We start from the raw sequence: 19,956 nt of genomic DNA on the forward strand, positions 1-19,956 counted from the left end.
GGACGTTAAACCCCACACATGAATCAATGAATCAATCAATCAATCAATCAATCAATCAATAGGGACATGAGATTTCAAAACAACGTATTTAACAATGTCATATATGTGCATATGCGGTAATGTTAACAAACAGAAGAGTAACCAATTACTGTATGAATGCAAATGACGTAAGACTACGAAGGCCCACCTTCGCTTAGTGGCGAATGAGCACGGACCAAGCACCATTCGCTGTTTGTTCGACACGTCACACAGGAAGAAAAAAAATGAAACCATCACCCAAATACATGAAACATAAGCAGCAGCAAACACTGAGAACACCTTAAATCCCGAGAATACCGGGCATGTTTGTTACTGGAAGCGATGACGCCAATGCACATACTCTTATCGAGCACAAAATAAAGTAGTTATCGCCATCATCGTAATAACCTCGAGATGAGCAATCACTGCATCGCGAGCATGCCGATTGTGTCCACATTTCCGCTTCGAAGAAAAGTAGATCACTGGAGGAGGTCACGCACATGGGAGCACATAGGGCCTGACCGTCATTTCCTGACAAGTGGCGCACACGTCGTTTCGAGACACGCCTATACACAAGCTTGGCAGCGCAGGGCGAGGAAAGCTCGACCATGTCAGCTGCGCAGTATGTACGACGCTGCGGTGGAAACCCACTCGCGAAATTTGGGCGAGGTCGATTATCAAAAGGCCTAATCTGAAACGACTGTCTTCGGCTGGCTGGTCTCTAGGAAGGCACATGCGCCCAGACTTCCCCGTGGGCGCGCGTCGCGGGCCGCGTGAATCAGGGCTTGACCAAAGCGGTCACGAGCGAAGGACAACCGCACTTGTGGACGGTAGAATATTGGTGGTCTCAGAAAATTCCTGTGCGTGTGCAGACACTCTTCCTCGAGGGCTTAAACCTGAATGTGACCGAAGTGACAAGCAAAAGCCGGAATTTCGCTCTTTTTTTTTTGGAGGGGGGGGGGGGTACATTTGGTGCTTAGCAAGCCAGGGAAAACTGCGGCAACTGCACTGCACAGAACAATGTTCCTTGTTGGATAATTATGAATAGCTTTGCAAAAAAAATTCAGAGCATTGCACCACACTTTGCGACTTGGCTTGCAAAGTATCTATTGCAGAAGACACACATATTGTTAAAACAAGACTTGGTGGACACTGATACAGAGAAGCCTCTGTGGGGAGCAGTATAATGCACAGCTAACTATGAAGTGGCGTGTCATCCTTAGTAGAGTAGGTGCGACTTGCACAGAAATGCGAGCTTATGGTGGTTTATAGCCATGTAAAGTGAACTCTTGCCAGGGTCATTTTGCCCATCGTGATCTTATAGTTATTTTATCTGTGTGTTTCAGTTTGCTATAGTTTATTCTCCTAATCGTTTATTTGTGTGGCGGCAAACATCGGTGGATGAATGGATGCTAAATTTTGTTGCCAGTAACCTTTCTTTTTTTTTTGACACAGAACGTAGCGAAATTTAGTAATCGAGGTTCTACGCACTTCAGTCTCTTCACAACAAGCAATGTACTTAAACAGGACAGAACAGACTTCAGGGCTCTGGAAAGCCTGATTCGCGAGTCTCTTTTTTCAATACAAGATGACTCTCCCACGAAGTTTGCTTATACAATGAAAAACGTGGTACCACTTTTTATTGATATCTTACTTCGCTGGAGAGTCATCTTATTGTGCTGTTTTAACCGGTCAGTCGAGTGTGCTTACCAGTAAACTGTTGTCATACGTAGGCTCATTAGTACTGCAAGTCCTACGAACTATTCCAAGTGTGCTATATCTGCAGCTTGTACGTAAAGGAGAACGAAGTGTACGCTAGTATAAAACACTTATCGGTGCATTTGATCGTACTTTCCAATAGAGTTTAGCCGTTATTTGCCAGTATAACGCCGCTAAGAAGCCGCTGAACGTATAACTGCATCAGTTGTAGAATGCTCGGGCAATGTTCACGCGTTTGTGTGCACGTGTAATACATCGGTGCCCAAGTGGCGAATCCCGCGTGCAGCGAGTATACTCACTTGCACATGTCGTCGACGTCCTCGATGGTGGTGGGGAACATGTACCGCAGGTCGTTCAAGAAGGGCTTCACCAAGTCGGTGCAGTTGTGCAGCTTGGACTCGCAGTTCGATGGGCCGCGGCCATTGGTTAGGGCAACCGCTGCGAATTCGAAACCGAAAAAAAATTCTGTTTTGTATACTTATTCGAACTCTTGTTAATTGTTCTTGAATATAATGACAATTCCTCGTATAAAAACTCTTCTGTACTATATATGGCTGCTAATTGTGGCGCCCAAGTTCAATGGCCTGGATACTTCGGCTCGTTTTAGTTTAAGTTGTGGCTCCCCTTAAACACCCAACGGCAACCAAAATAATTTCCTAACCCAAATAGGTTGCCTAACGAGACAATTTCTATGCGGCCTAGGGATGTTATTCGCGTGTCATCGAAATATCTGCTGTTTGCTCGTGATATAATCGTTGCCGGTATAGCGTGTTACTCAATATTTCTCGCTGCTTTTATGTTTCGACAATGTAGCCCCTGCAGGCGAGCCAATCCAGGTATGAAACAGCTAAAAGTGAATGGCTCGCTACCTGGTCGTTTTCACAAGCTCATATTACGAAACGCTTATTCTCAACTTCTCTTTCTCTCATCTCTTCCACAATGTCATTGTGCGCATACCGCGCAGCTATAAATTTTTACCGAGCTACAGTCTGTGCAGTAAAGTGGTTAACTAGTACACTAATTGTATTTAGGCAGTGGCACCTCCAGAACCTGTTGAACTGCTATCGAAATGAGAAAAAAAAAGACTCAATAGTCCGAACTTAATGAAGATAAGCAAAACAAGCACAGTTCAGTAAAGATCGTTGTGTCGCAAACCTCCTTCGTACAGTGGCTCCCGTGCGTACAACTACTTCCCTTTCTCACGGGCAGCAAGCACCGCTCCGGCAATAACACAGTCATTCGCAACAGTTTACGACTACATTGGGTGCCGCAGAACTCTCAGATTCAAACCCTCACACGAAAGGCAAATCTGCTGAGGATCCGTCGGTGTGGCGAAGTAGTACGAACGTTTGGCCTTCGTCCCCGGAACATTGTCATGGAAATCTTTGGACCCGCAACTTGCGCGGCACATATGCACGTAGCCCGAGCACGACACTGGAAAATCGTTTGCTCTGGCGAGTTCTCAAGGCTCACCCGAGATTGCATCACGAGTTTCATGTCACAGTCTTGTCCTGTGAAACGAGCGAGTACCCCTGATGCACGGCGTACGAATGGTCGCGGCCGGCTGATCAACGAAAAAGATACGTCACGCATTTTCGCAACAGAGGTCACATGCCAAGGGTGCATGCGGCCTTACAACTTTCGTACGTTTATCTCCTTCCGAGCCATGTTTTCGCTTCCGCGCTTGTCAGGACACCGCCGCACGCGATCGAGTTTTCAGCCGAATCGGCAGAAAGCTTGGATTCACGTGCCGTTGCTTTTTGCGCGCATCGAATGTCCGCGTGATTCGAGCGTTGCTGTCACGTATATACATGTACCCCCAACGGTGTATACCTCTTGTAAGTGCGCTATTGCTTGGGCTGAGCTTTCGCCGAATTCCCAGACCTTTTCCAGCTCGAGTCATTCATTTCTTTGCAAATGTACTCGGTGTGATGTTGGTGTCATCTTTTATACACACCTGACGAGACTGTCGCGTTCTGTTGAATTACTTGAGTACTCTATCAAATAAAAAGCCACCACAGGACAGCTGGCAAACCACCCTGTCACAGAAAAAAAAAAGTTCCTGGGGTGTCACAGCGATTTCTAAAAGAAACTCAGCTGCACCAAAAATTGCGACTAATCATTGAATGATAATGTTGTTTTGCAGTGGGCGTTGTCATAGTGATTATGACTTCGTAATGTCTTTCTTATAAGCTCTTTCTTTCACACCCCCTCGGCTTTCTCAAAGTAGAGAAGTACAGTGCGGCAGACTAGATGCCTTGTATGGTTAAGCTCGTGGTCTTTTGTTTACCTTTCTGTCTCGCTCTCATCTGCATAAAGATAATCACTTAAATAAATCGACAAAATATCGGGCAACAGCTACGACACAGTAGGCTTGCGAAAGTATGAACCTACAGAACGTCATCCGCAGTATGTCTGCGGCTTCTGCAAGCTCAGCTGCTCAGCTTATAACGAACGCATTAAAGAAATGATGACTCCTGTGCATTTCAGGAAAAGAAACCAAGAAAACCTTACAATAAGAAGATCAACATAGATAGCATTTAAAAAAAAAGGTCCACTTATCTGGAGGAACACATCAAAACTACCCGGTTATGTTGCACTGTACAAAGGGAAACAGAACATAGCCCTATCTTATGCCTACCGAACAGATACCTTGAACAGCACTCGTATAACTATCTCACTTAGGGCGGGTCGTGAGATATTTTGCGACGAGATATTAATAGGTAATAATGAGTAACCCATCAACAGTTATTCACTCAGTTATGCCCTAACAAACTCAGTTCTGTTTCTCTTCAACAAGCAAGGCGGCGATGTAGTTTAGTAATGACTACGTCACCCTTTGCTTCGGAGCTCCCAGACACATGGCTGCTATTTCCAGGTCGAGCGAATAATGATGGACGTTTTCACTGTATCCACTAACGCAAAATTAGCACTCTGAGTTATCCATTTCAGCACTCTTCCACGTGCATTGTCTACTGAAGGAGCTACTAAAGTGGCCGTACTAATAAAATGACGCGTAAAACTGCTTCCACAACGACTGGCTCTTTAATTACTTTTTAAGTGTTTTTTTTTTAAATAATTCGAATATGACTATCCACGACGTGGCCCCAGGTCAAAGTGATTACCACCAATTGGACAGGGGAAGTTCAATCTACATAACTCATACCTATTCCTCGAATTCGTGGACATTTATTACCGTAATGCAGCCACTTGGCGTGAACATTCCTCTGCAATTACGATAATGAAGCTACCACATCTGAAGCGGAGACAAGAATTGCTGTGGCATACAAGCTGTGCCACCCTCCTGCTATGTCCAGCCTTTTCAGACTGCCCTATAGTCACTGGCTCCATCAGTCAGTAATGAATCCTTTTTCCACTAAATAACGTAAAGCGAATTCACGATAGGCGTCATCGACGTGCCTCTGAAGGTCACGACACGAGTATTTAACCTGTCACAGGGGAGCGCTGTTCCGAGAACGAACCGCGAATCAATGTCGCGCCATGAGCGAAGAGGTGGGGCTCGAAACGTGCACCGCGTGAAGATTGCGCCCTCTATAGGCTACGTGGGGCCGCGCGCATTACTCAAATGATGCGGCGACACACCCAGCTTTCACGGTCATAGCCAAATCCCGGTAGACGAAACGTGCCTGGTCGGTGGGTGCGACACTCCGCTCGGATAGGTTTGCCACCTGGTGCGTTAAACAGGCACTCGCACATTGACGACCTGGTGCAGTACAAAAGGCGCAGAGCACTGAACTACAAGTTTACATACTTGGTACTTATAATGATAACTTGTCGAATTTCAGGGGCGGAAAGCAGAATGTGATCTTGAGGCTCGCCGTGGTGTGGCTACACACGTTTGCGTCATCAGGACATACCTCACTTTTATTCTGCAAATATGCATACGTATACACAGGCACAAGCCGCAATACTTTTGAATGTTTATATTATCATAAACGACGTACGTTTTTGTAGACCGAAGTAGTGGTTCAATGATTACGAAGCTCGACTGATATACCTAAGGTCTGGGGCTCGACAGGTTCACGGGCGGTCGTATTTGAACGGGGGGGGGGGGGGGTGAAATGGAGCGCCATGTGCTTGTATTTAGGTGCACGTTAGATAATCCCAGGTGATTTGAATTTCCTGAGCCCTCCACTATAGGAACGCCATTTTATGGCGTCACACAGGCGCTTATTGTAAACCATAGTAAAGGGACAGGAGCCTTGAAGGAATCAAATGTGGCTAATTAGGTTGGTTTGATGAAGTAAGAAAACTTTCTATGATAGCCTGGACCAAATAGGAATGTTGCTTGGGTAATTGGACAATAACAGAGAGTGTTCTGTGTTGTTATTTGTCACAATCGTGGTTATTGTGACGCAGGGACAGGCTTTGTAGTAGGAAAGAAACCTCATTGGCTGTTCGTAAACAGATGTTGGCCGAAGTGTATTCATCCACGCATATGGTGTTTTTTTTAAAAAGAAGATATTGTTGCCACGCCACATCCGGCAAGATGTCAGCCTCGTTGCCGGCATCTAATCCATTGTTTTTATCATGCGTAAAAAGGTAATACGCATACGTACAGGCGAGTGAACCCCTGCAAGTTGCGCACGTTACTATTCGCAGCTCATTGAAAACTAGTCTGTTAAGAGTAGCAGAGAACTTCGTCTGCTGGTGGTATACACCTGAAGTGATTTATTGCGGAAAGAGCGCAGACACCGACAGCAGGCGGCATACGTGTGTCATATAGCACTCGAATGTCGTCTCGTATACCTTATTTCGTGTCAGTATTTTCCACCCAACAAATCATTTTAGCCTGTAAAGCTCACACAGAAAGGCTGAAAACGTAAGACGTTTCAGAAGGCAATGAGTAAGCTAAAAATGCTTACTCATTATCTCGTGTGTGTTTAGAAGAAGCGTTCAACGATTTTGGGCACTGGGTACTCTACTGTTCTACTGTGAGAGATCATAATGCCATGCCGTGAAACACTTGTAACGCAGATTGTACGTGAAGCCTGTGGGTGTAGAACAAATGTTCGACGATTCAGACAACGAGTTACTCAACTATGGGTGAAATTTAAGCCTGTCCCGAGAAGAAGTCTGCTCACGGCAATCGGACTTAGTATTAGAATACGTGTTTGACGATTTAGAGTACTCGTTGCTCTACTATGGGAGAGCATTGAGCCGTCCCGTGCATAGGTCTCACACCTGATGAGGCTGTCTTGACGCGACGAAACAACATGGTTTAAGATAATTTTATTTCCAGATCTACCTTACATACCTTGTGTACACAAAAAGATACACAATGTTGTTAATGCGTATGTAGAAAGCAGGCTGTTACGTACAGCGAAAATAACAATGGTGTATGCAGTGATGTTTATACGTATACAAAGCAAAAAGCTTGTACAAGGACGGGCAATTCACAAAGTTTGAGATGATGAGGCGAAACGCCTGGGTAAGAGAATTTTATTACCAGATATATCTTACACAACTTATACGTACACAAAAAGCTAAACACCTCCCTTGAGAGAATTTTATTTCCAATGTATCTTACATAACTTATGTGTGCACAGATGATATACAATGATGATTATGCGTATGTATACAGTGTAAGCTGTTATGTACAGCGAAAGTAACTTATTTCCGTATGCAGTGATGTTCATATGTGCAATGCAAAAATGTACAAGGACGGGATATTCATAAACTTCGAGATGATGAAACTTATATGAAGATTAAAGGATATGTGCACAAAGGAGTCTTTCACAATGTAAGCGGAAGTTTTGCATCCACCTTCGAGAACAATTTGTCTCGTGTTAAAAAAATGCTTGGCAGATCCCACGTACAGTGGGAATCGATGATATGCCACCAGTCACCGCCTGCGGCAACTGGCCAAAGTGGCGAAGCGTGGATTTTTCCATGCGTCGTTTGCTAGCCCCGTCATGATTATATGGGCGCGCACGTCATGCACGTTCTCAAAGTGTGGTTTGTCGATCATGTCAGCGCGAGTGTAACTGTTTCTGCGTATGTCTGAAACAATATACAAAAACATTTGGTCTTGCTCGGCTGCTATTGAATTGTAATAAGATTGACGAGTGCATCTTTTCAGAGAGTTGTTTATTGTAGTCGTACCCTCTATTCACCGGAATAACTTCAGTGTGGGTGCCGCTTTCGTTCTCAAGCACATCGCCAAATGCTCTTGGTATCCTCCACAGCATGAGTACTATTAAATAGTGTGTGAATGCAGCAGTTTATAGCCACTTCGTTGTAAAAAAAAAAAAAAGCAGATCCTACGTACAGTGAGAATCGATGAAATGCGAAGCACGAATGAGGAAGGTTGATATGTCACTTTAAAATCAGCTCAATATTACGAGGTGGGAGTAAATGATGCCATGCATGACTTACGTGTCATGATTACCATGTTTGGATGTGACGTTTACATTCGCAATCTATTCAGGTCACTTGATACCAAATTTAGTATATGTGGAGCTAGCGAAACGGCCGCGAGCACGCTATGAGCTTGGTATGTTGTCATTTCCTTAAATGACACGCTTCTCAGCATTATCATATTTGCACCAGTCTTATACTTTCGTCATCCATTGACGTCACGTAACACCAAATTCGGTATATGGGGAGTTAGCAAAACGGCCGCAAGCGCATCATGAATGGCTCACTATACTCCAACATAGCATTGACGCGCGCGCACGCTGGGCAAGCGACGCTACGTCAGCAGAACGCGAACACACTTTAGTCTGACGCAAGGCGCGACCAATGCGTTACCCAGACAACACTGCGTCTACCTTTTGGTGACGGAGGGACGCCGGACGCTCTGAAACGCGCATTAGGTCAAAGCAACGCAGCGCGGCGCGCGCCTGCGAGTATATGGCAAGGTCGGCGCCTGGCAACGCCGGCGTGACGCGACGAAAGGAACGCCGGCGAGCAAGCGCACAGCGTAACATCGAAATATATTAGCGCCTTGACTGTGGTATGTAGTCATGTTTTCACATGACACGCATCTCATGATTATCATGTTTGCACCAGTATAATACCTTCGTCATCCATTCGCGTACCGTGACACCAAATTTGGTATAAGTGAAGTTGGCAAAACGGCCGCCCGTGCATCGTGAGCGTGGCATGTGGTCATGTTGTTACATTGCACGCATGTCATGATTTTCATGTTAGCGTCTGTCGCTTGTGTTTGCCATGCAATCATGTCATACCATACCAGTTTTGTAACATTCCATGTGAACGAAACCACCGCAAGAGCTGCAGGATCATGAGATGTGAATCATGACATTGATGACATACATATGGTTTTCTTATGCGGCTAGTCAAATATGTTCTTCATACCGTCGCGTTGTGCCATACCTAGTTTGGTATCGATACTTTTATCAAAACGGCCAGGAGAGCTAAATTTCGTACGCGGTTAGATAGATAGATAGATAGATAGATAGATAGATAGATAGATAGATAGATAGATAGATAGATAGATAGATAGATAGATAGATAGATAGATAGATAGATAGATACGCTCTAATTCGCATTTAGAAAGCTAAACACCTTTTTTGGAAAATTTGATTACCAAATATATCTTACATAACTTATGCGTACACAGAAAGGTAGAAAATGATGATCATGCGTACGTACAGTGGAAAATGTTATGTGCAGCGATGCACAATGCAATAATTGTACAAGGATGGGACATTCATAAGCTTCGAGGTGCTTAAAGATATAAACAGTAAAGACTATGGTACAAACAAATGGGTCTTTCGCAGTGTAAGGTGATGTTTTTGCGTCCAACTCTGAGGACAATTTGATCTCGTGCTCAAGGGGGATGGGGGGGATAGAAAAAACTAGGTAACGACTTATTGTACAGAGTACTCTAGTTTGGGAGAGCTTAAAACCGTCCCGTGGGCCCTTTTGGCTCAATACAAATGTTTAGAAAAATGGGTTAGCGATTTAGAGCACTTGGTACTCTACTATGGGAGAGCTTAAAGCCGTCCCGACACAAAGCAACATATGGGGGGGGGGGGTAGGAAAAGGGGGTAACGATTTAGAGCACGCGGTACTCTACTATGGGAGAGCTTAAAGCCGTCCCGACTCGGGATGCGAGATAAATTCGACGGTTACATCGCGAAATCAAGGATCTCGACCAAGCACGTTTACATGGAAGTCATGATGTACAGTTCAGTAAACGCAGATGGTACCGACAAGCGGCCCTCAAAGGTGCGCTGGTTCCTCGCGTAAGTGTGTGCGCCGTTTTCCAATAATCGATCTTTCTCTATCGTATGCTTGTCGGCGATCAGTTGTTTACGACACGGTCGTCCGATCTTTTTTTCAATTCCGTCGCCACACTTCACTGTTGCCTGGGCATGAGCGGAATACCATTCTTGTTACTCGTAGAAACTGAAGCATTGCGCTTGGCAAATGAGCCCGGGAATGAATGTACCGGCGAAAAAAAATAAAAGGGGGGGGGGGAGTGATATTGAATGAAAAAGAGAGAAAAGTGAGCCCCATAACTGTCTCTCAGGGGAAGGACCCCTCAACAGTAGCTCACGAGGGGGGGGGGGAGGTAAAGGAGGGATTAAAAAATTGTCAGCATATCCACGGAGTGAATGATGGAGAGTGCGGCGAAGCATTCGTCCGTCCATTCGTTCTTGCTTCCGTCCGTCCATGCGTCCGTCTGTGTGACCGTACATGCGTCCATCTGCCCGTCCGTGCGTGTGTCTGTTCGTGCGTCCCTCCCTGCGTTCGTTCATGCATCCACCCCTGCGTCCGTTCATGCGTCCATTCATGCATCTGTCTGTGCGCCAGTTTGTCCATCTATTCAACACTCCAAGTACCACCATCTACCATCTCGCAACTTTTCATCATATATACCCATATAGAAGCACCGCCATCCAGCGGATATTCCAAGGACTAAACGAGAGGTGGCACACGTACACTTTCTTACGACTTGCGCTTCGGGTCTACTTCTCACCTTTAACCACCTTGAGTTCATGGTATATACTAGTTCACTGTATTCACGGCACTGCGGCCCAACACTCGCTAAACCTTTCTAAAACCAAGGAGGTTACGCCCAGCAAATATAACGTAGCAACCTTTTCCTGTCAGATAGCGCTCAATGTACATGCCAATGGCTGCTAATGTGAAATGAGAGACAGAAGAATCCGGTTTTTACTTACTTACTGCTTGCGCTTCGTATCTAGTTCCCACCTTTAACCACCTCGAGTTCATGGTATATACTAGTTCACTGTATTCATGGCACTGCGGCCCAACGCTCGCTAAACCTTTCTAAAACCAAGGAGGTTACGCCCAGCGAGTATAACGTAGCAACCTTTTCCTGTCAGACAGCGCTAAATGTACATGTCAATGGCTGCTAATGTGAAATGAGAGACAGGAGAATCCGGTTTTTACTTTCTTACGGCTTGCGCTTCGTATCTACTTCCCACCTTTATCCACCTCGAGTTCATGGTATATACTAGTTCATTGTATTCATGGCACTGCGGCTCAACACTCGCTAAACTTTTCTTAAACCAAGGAGGTTACATCCAGCAAGAATACCGTAGCAACCCTTTCTTGTCAGATAATGCTCAATGTACATGCCAATGGCTGCTAATGGGGATTGTAGCGTGCGCGTTAACTAAAAGCCAAATGCTCCTGTCTCTCGTTCCTCATAAGCAGCCATTAGCATGTACATTGAGCACTATTTTTATTGTTCAACAACGCACAAAAGAAAACTCTCACCAGCACCACCTTGGAGGTCAAAATATTATACTTGTTACATACTACAATGGCTACGAGAGAAGAATAGGTGCCGCTATAAGAAGTTTCGCCCCTAAAAGGTTTAAGAGATAGAGAGAGAAGAAGGATAGAGCGAAGAGCAAGGACAGCACACGGCGGAAGTAAGGAGAAGGTAGGAAAGATGGAAACGGTCGCAGGAGTACAAGGACGGGGCACCATTCAACGAGAGCTCTTGTCGGCGTCAGGAGATGGCGTAAGGCGAGTCCATTCGGCCAGGGACGACGCTAGGGAGCCAGACGAAGCAAACATGCTTCGCATGAGCTCCGGCCTCGACGCCTCATCTCACCCGGAAAACGTCATCGCCGCAACCTATGAAGTACTGGACAGTCTTCTACTGATCCAGCGCAGTCGGCGGATAACTGGTTTTTAGCCGTAAGTGTATATTTCCTGAAAGTCTGCTTCTTGAAGATCCAAGGCGAAGAACGCTGCTCTAAGCCTAAGTGGCACCGGGCAGTTGGCCCGACGAAACGCTACTCACGTTCCCGCGCAACGCGCGAGAATGGCTGAAGACGACGCGGCTGCGTCAACCGGAGCCACGACATCGATCGAAGAGAAAACTCAAGGCGGAGAAAATGCTACCAGTGTCTCGCAAAAGGAGCCTTCTGACAACGGGGGAGGGTTCACTGCAACGTACTACAACTCAAGGGTGATCGCCGTTCCGGAGACCGGGGCCGAAGCGGTGGACAAATCAGCGTCGAGCCAACCTAAGCAGAAAGGGAATTCTCTTCGGAAAGAGAAACTGCCTCCACTGCCGAAAACCGATTTCAAGGTCATCATTAGACCGAGGGATGGGCTCAACATCAGTCAACTAAGCACGCATCAGATGGCACGCGCTATAACTAAGGCATGTGGTAACCCAAACATCTGCAACGAAGGCAACCTGCTTATACGGCTGCGCAATGGATCTAATATCGCCATAATCAGCACGCCAAGCATGGAGACCACCAACATTGTGTAGAGCCTTCGAAGTCTACGTTTTGATGCAAAAGACTACTCAGTGGTGGCTTACGTAGCTGCGCCGGACAACTTGTGCAAGGGTGTGATTCACGGACTGAACGCCGGGACCACGCCAACCGAATTACTAGCCCATCTTCGGGTGTGTACCCAAGGAATGAAAATACTTTATGCGAGAGTGCTTGGAAAATCCCAAAGTGCCGTCATTACCTTCGAGGGCAAGATCGTCCCGCGCTATGTTTACTACTATGGTGGTGAGACACGTTGCTACCTCTATCGATCATTGCGGCAAGTTTGCTACATATGCTTCAAGCCTGGGCATAGGGCAGACGTATGCCCGACACCAGACGCCCTTGTCTGCTCAAATTGCACCGATCCAGTCATAGAGGACGGCCACAGCTGTGAGCCCTGGTGTGCGCTATGCAAGGAAGCGCACCCTACGCGCGCAAAGGAGTGCAGGAAACGCCTCAGGAGACCGAGAGGACCACGACCAAGAACAAAAGAGCAGATGGCCGCCGGAGCACAAGACGCCGATGGACGCGGCCGGGCCCAGAAACGCTGGTTCAGAAGGGATGGCAGCTCACTATCCAGGTCCAGATCAGCATAGAAACCGCGGTCATGGTCGAGATCGGCGTCCAGGACCCGCCAGACTCCAGAAACCAAGAAAAAGCAGCAGAAGAAACCCACCGCCAGGAAGGAACACGACGGTACGGGGAGCAGGAAAGCGCCTTTTTTCTCTGCCTCTCCCGCTGCTCCAAAGAACGCGAATACACAGACAGCATTCGTCGGTGAGAATGACAGTGCGCCACCTAACGATGAAGTAAAGGAATTAAGGCAGACTATTCAGACGCTCAGGGCAGAAAACGCCGAACACCGGCAGAAACTAAACGATCTCATAGATGAACTGAAGGCCCTGAGAACAGGACAGACCAATGCTAACCCACAAACAAACTTAACTCTGACAGATACCGTAGGGCGCCCGGAATTCACAACTACCATGGCTGCCATGAAAAATGTTCTAGCAAATTTCAGCAACATCATCTCTAACATCCAAGAAGAGGCGCACAAGGATAGAGAACGTCTGGTGCAACTCTCGGCCATGAAATCCAGAGGCAAACTCTATGCTCTACCATCACCTGCGTATGGCGAGCAGCCGTAAATGCTCAGTCAAGTTAGAAACCCTCGAAATATGGCAGTGGAACTGTCGTGGAATCCGTCGAAAGTAGGTTCTTCTGAATCAGCACAACTCCACCAGACATCATCGCCCTCCAGGAAACCGGATGCTCACGAAAGCTCAATAGCTTTTCGGTTTATGAGGGTCTTGGCCAAAGTAAGGTCGCTACTCTGGTTGCCAAAGCGGTCACTGCAATTATACATGGCATCGATGCAACAGACATTGACCACGTTCTCATTGAAATCATGACGAAAAAAACCGACGAAAGCATATTTCTCCTCAATATTTACAGCCCACCCAGCCAGCGGAAAACCAACTTCAGCTCCCTTCTGCGCAAGGCAGAACAAGCAGCAGGCAAAAAGGGTCTTGTCATCCTTCGAGACTTTAATGCGTGGCACAAGAGCTGGGGATATGTCAAGGAAACTCACAAAGGCAGGGATTTGGCCATAGCAGCTGATCGCAGAAGGCTAAGCCTCATTACAGACCACACTCAACCAACCCGAGTGGGGAATAGTATCAACCGAGATACGTGCCCGGACTTGGCGTTCGTTAAAGGGATCTAGGAGGCTCGATGGGAAAACGGCGGGGAAACGCTTGGAAGTGACCACTATATTTTGCGTATCCAGATAGAAACCCTCCCGATTAAGAAACGACATGGCCTGGCTCGACGTAGAGACTGGGAAGCTTTTAGAAAAAAACTAGGGCAGAATTTGAGGACAAAGAAATTGCGGAGATTGAGAGTTGGGTCTCGGGAATCAAGGCAGACTGGAAACGATTAACCCGAGAAGTTGCCCTATCTACAAACACGCCCGAGGTGAACAAGCATCTCCTACACCTCTGGGATGCCCACCGTGGCTTATTAAGAAGATGGAAGCGGCGGAAACGCAACCGCAAACTGAGACTTAGAATTGCCGCAGTTACCAGGAAAGCCGAAGAATATGCAACGGAGCTGTCAAGGTGCAACTGGGACCAAAAATGCAGCGAGCTACAAGGTACAATAGGTTGGAAAAGCACATGGTTTTTGCTGAGGGCCCTTATAGACCCAACCACGACCAAGACTGAAACTTGTAAGACGACCCAAAAGATTGCACTCTGATTCGAAGGCACAGACCATGAACTGCTAGAACACATCAAGCAGCGCTATATTGGCGATACAATGAATACTGGCTGCAGCCCGGCATACACTGGTGAAGCTAATCCCGCTATAGACGAACCCATTACCACAGAAGTTCGACATGCTATGCTGGCAGCAACAAAGAACACTACGCCAGGAAAGGATGGCATCAGCAACGCTATGATACGGAACCTCGATGACAAATCTATTACAAGGCTCACAGAATTCATCAACCAGCATTGGACAAGGGTACCGTCCCAAACGACTGGAAGCATGTGGAAATAATCATGATTCCAAAGTCTGGAAAGGCTCGAAGCTTAAAAAATTTGAGACCCATTTTGTTGACCTCATGTTTGGGAAAAGTATACGAGAGAATTGTGCTTCAGAGGCTGGAAACCTACCTGGAAGACAACGAACTCATGCCGCACACCATTTTTGGCTTCCGAAATGCCTCTCAACACAGGACGTCCTCCTTTAAATCAAGGAGGAGGTGCTTATCGATGCCCCAAAATATGCAAAAATGTGTCACTTGCACTGGATCTTAAGGCTGCTTTCGACAATGTCAGTCATAAGGCTGTGCTAGAGGGGCTTAGCAAATTAGGTTGTGGAAAGAGAATACACAACTACATCAAAGCTTTTCTCAGTAACAGGACTACCACAATTGGTGTAGGAGGCATCCGCACTGATACGTTTAATACGCCTACAAAAGGAACACCCCAAGGTTCCGTGATATCGCCGATGCTGTTCAACATCGTTATGATCGGCTTAGCTGGGAACCTCTAAAACATTGAAGGACTCAGACATGCCATCTACGCAGACGATGTTACAATCTGGGTGACAAGAGGATCTCTAGGACAAAAACAAGATCTTCTGAAACGCGCAGCAGATACAGTTCACGACTACGTGCGTCAATGCGGCCTCGTCTGCTCTCCACAGAAATCAGAAGTCCTGAGAGTCTACAGACGAGGATATGGTCTGCAAAAGTCCATAGACGTCTATATAGGGGGAAAAAGATTCCAGAAGTGTCCCAAATTAAGATTCTCGGCATGTGGGTACAAAGCCACTGTCGTATAGACCACACCATCAGACAGCTGTCAAACATTACAGCGCAGGTCATGAGGATGATCACCAGAATCTCTAACAGAAGCCGGAATATGAAGGGGGAGGACACTTGTAGGCTTGTACAGGCCCTCGTGGTCAGTAGGATTGTATACAGTGTCCCCTACCAAACACCACTCTCACAGGAAAAAGAACAATTAGATGCAATCCTTAGAAAAGCCTACAAATATGCCCTTGGCCTACCTGTTAGCACTTCGACAGAAAAATTCTTTAAACTCGGGATAAACAACGCAGTACAAGAACACATCGAGGCGCATTTTCTTGCGCAGAAAATGAGACTACCGCTGACTGCTATGGGCAGGTACACGCTGCAGACAATGGGCATGAGGGATGCTTGCAGAGAAATCAATAACATGGCGAGCATACCAAAGGACATTCGCCAGATCATTGAAGTCAGCCCAATACCTCGAAACATGCATTCCAAAATCCATAAGGCTCGAAGAAAAGCCAGATAAGAAGCACAAGAAAAAATTTCAAGGCGAGAACCGACGTATTGTACGTTGACGCGACCACATACAGAGAGCACTCCGCGACAGTTGTAAGCGTTGTTGATCACCAACTTAGGTAAGTCAATAGCGCTTCGGTCAAAAGCAACAACATCCTCGAGGTTGAGGAAGTAGCGATCGCGCTCGCCATCACACACCAGAGCGAAGAGTCTACCACAGAAATAGATACTGACTCGCAAGAAGCGTGTCGATGGTACAGCAGTGGACGCATCTGCAGTACTGTCATCCGGATACTCAAGGGAAGAAAAATCAACTTTTTGAGCTGCTCCATTACGTGGACACCAAGCCATGAAGCTGTGACAGGGAACAAGCGTGCCGACGCCATTGCCCGAGAATACGCCGACCGGGGGGCGCACAACGACGAGGAACCAGACACAGTTACTAGACGCTACGGGGCAATTTTAGAACACCAGAGAGCCCTGAGGAGGATATACCCTCTCCCCACAAAGACCACAGCAGAGAGCAGTCAGTTGTCTGGAGACAGCTGCAGCCTAATACGTACCCCAATCTCAGTCTTCTGAGTAAAATCTATCCGGAAATATACGCCAACAAATGCCCGCTATGCACAGAACACCCCACACTTTACCACGTGACATGGGCCTGCCAACACACACACGTAGTGCCAAGAAACTGTACACCAACACCGGAGCAGTCAGAGGCTGCGCTGTCCAGCTCTTAGCCTGAAGAACAGCTCAAGCTGATCGAGAGAGCTTGCAAGATGGCTGCGATGATTCAGCGACCACGGAAATGATGCGTAGTAGACGGATTTGCCTATTCTTCGTACTTACAGGTTTCGAACGCACTAGTGGCTTTGTTTATAGACGGTTTCGGTGTTTGTAAACAAACTGGCTCGCGCCGAACGGCCTACCCCAGCAGACTTCCGGTGCAGCACTTCTGGCAATGCTTTTTCAATGATTCCGGCGGTGTTTTCATGATGCGTTTTAGTTTGCGGATCTGTTATTTCTAAAGCATTCCTTAGGATGGGTTTGCAGCAACGTCTATCAGCTACATGAAGAGGCTGACTGCTCACGTGGTCGATGGGCGCCGCGCAAAATCATCCGTCGTGGCGTTCCCATGACCGCGGTGCCCTGCTCCGCTTTGTATCTGATAGTGGTCGCGCCTATACGAACAGAAAATGCATAAACTGCAGGAGAAGTTTGTCAGCGAACTTAATTGGGCCAGTTCGTTCTGCACGGCAACAATGTGGATGCGCTTTGAAGACGCAGACCGGGAATTGACAGCGCACAGCTGTCTTTTCCCTGTCCGCGTCTTCAAAGCGCACCCACATCGTCGACATGCAGAAGAAGGGTCACTCAATTCATTGTGAAGTTGTTCAATTCAGCTTTTCGACTATAACTGGAAACCTTTTTCCTGTTGAACCCCGAACATATTTGTGCTTTCGTCTAGGCATACAACCTCAGGATAAAACGCTTATTTCCACGCCTGTGTCACACCGGGCACTTTTTTTTTAAGAGATCAGTGGCGATCGGAATCGCTCACGATCTGAAGTGTTCATGCGACTGAGAAGTTGTAAAATGTGCTGATGTGATTACGTCAACTGCGGCTGCATGCAGGGTCACACGAACTATTATGGTTTACACACGGGTAAGCTACTCATGAATCAAACTTTCAAGTTGAACGTACCTAAATTTGCAGACCACGTTCACACCTAGAAGACATTAGCTAGAAAGCGGCAATGTTGATTAGCGGCAGAAAGACAGGCGATAAGTCCTTTGCTCGCACAGATGAGAGCCCACTCGCCGGAGTCGCTTTCAAAAAAAAATCAAATACAATGACAACGAAACGTGCACACCACGACGTACACTGTGCGGCGATTCATGTAGGGCGCGGGTACTTTGCGTCCCGTGTTGTTTAGAACAGCGCACATAATTGATATCGCTCAAACTATGAAATAAACACCTTTGCGATGGATTTTCAGTGTTGGCTTTCACGTTTTTCTGCCCATTTCAGGCGTCAGTACACTTATGTGCCACGGGTGGAACACGACAGAGACTGCATGATGTGTCGAAGACGCCCAGTAACCGGGCGTCTTCGGCTATAGTGTAACGTCTGAGTATCGCTTCTGTGCCATCAGTCTGTGCTGAGCTTTACATTGCCTTTGATGAAGTGCAGAACAAACCTACGCGCTCTTAGTGGGAATCTAGTTGTCTCGCGTGACCTCTACAATGCAGGCGCTCTTTCCATCGTCACCGATCGGAAAACAGAGCGTCTTGACAAGCATATAAAATTGATTTAGGCATGTAGACTCCATCCTGGCTTGACACAGTTGTGCTCGAGTCGCCAGCGCTTCATCGGAATAATTTTATCCGCATAAAACATCCGAACACAAGCAGCCGCGGCCAGCAACAAACGCTAAAACCACGCAAAAACAAGTGAAACCAGAAGTTTCCAGGTGTGGTTTTCCGGTGAACGCACAATGTTGCTATAGACCGGCAGGCTCTGGCGAAACCATCTATTGCTGTGTTTCGGTTTTCTCTCAAATCAAAAGTACGGACAATCATAAACTTCATGACAAAATTCGAAACGGTGAGTCTAAAAGGTTGAAACAGTGAAGCGAAACTGCTCAAGATTGGCTGATTGCCATTTCGTAAAAAAAAAAAAAAACATCTTCAAGCCACGCTAAGCCAACCAAAGCCGAAAGTACAAAAATTAGACAAATCCGTGTACTACCCATCATTCCCATGCTCGTTGAGGCGCCGTGCGTTGCAGCTCCCGTAGACACTAGCGCCAGAGTTCCCTCTAGTGTGTTTATAGGCAACTATACGTCTTTAACGTCCCAAATCTACGATACAATTATGAGGGGCACCGTATAGTGGAGGGCTCGGAAAACTTCGACCACCAAGGGTTATTGAACTTGCCTGCAAATCCAAGCCAGCGCCTCCTCTTGAAAGATGCCTGAGGAATGGCTCGCTCTCCCAGCGGAGTTGACCTGCCTTCAGTTTTAAGCAAGCGCAGCGCGGTGGCGCTCACGACCGACACTATCATTTTGGTTCATTAAGTATTACGGCTTGATGGCACTAGCCACCGCCCAATCTAAAGGGTACAGCCATATCCATCCATCCATTCATCCATCATTACGGCGGCGGGCGGTACCAGCTAAGCGTTTTTCACCTGCAGCCCATAAGGGCGCGTCAGTCGAGAGTTGTTCAAGACCGGCAACTGTACACCACTATTTCGGAGGCTATGCAAAGTGTTGCGTTGTTGCACCGTCCGCCACAGGTGACGCTAGCGACCGACAACATTCTAAAACAAAGGAGGGAAAGGGTGTGGCAGCTGTTTTTCTTCTCTTGCGCCAGGCATCTTTCTAGAGGAGGCGTTTTTCTAGCACACGGGCCTCGAGCATTTTCTCCTGCATCGAAAATGCAGGTCGGCGCGGCCGGGATTCGATCCCACGACCTTCGGGTCAGCATTTGAGAACCGTAACTGCGAGACTCCCACGGCGGATAAGGAAATAATTTGGCAAGACCATTACGTAGTACAATAGATAGAAAGAACGAAAGAAAATCAGTAGGGCAGGCACTGACAGACCAAGC

At 47.0% G+C, this 19,956-nt stretch overlaps 1 protein-coding gene across 1 annotated transcript in view; it reads right to left on the bottom strand.

Moving 5' to 3' along the window:
- Positions 1-19,956, bottom strand: part of LOC119163826 (uncharacterized) — a 124,335-nt gene that overhangs the window by 19,327 nt on the left and 85,052 nt on the right. The window contains exon 2 of the mRNA XM_075873653.1: positions 2,037-2,175. Within this exon, the coding sequence (XP_075729768.1) occupies positions 2,037-2,175 (139 nt within the window). The remainder of the gene's footprint in view (positions 1-2,036; positions 2,176-19,956) is intronic.

The sequence above is a fragment of the Rhipicephalus microplus genome, chromosome 9, assembly GCF_043290135.1.
Source record: "Rhipicephalus microplus isolate Deutch F79 chromosome 9, USDA_Rmic, whole genome shotgun sequence".
Lineage (NCBI taxonomy): Eukaryota > Metazoa > Arthropoda > Arachnida > Ixodida > Ixodidae > Rhipicephalus > Rhipicephalus microplus.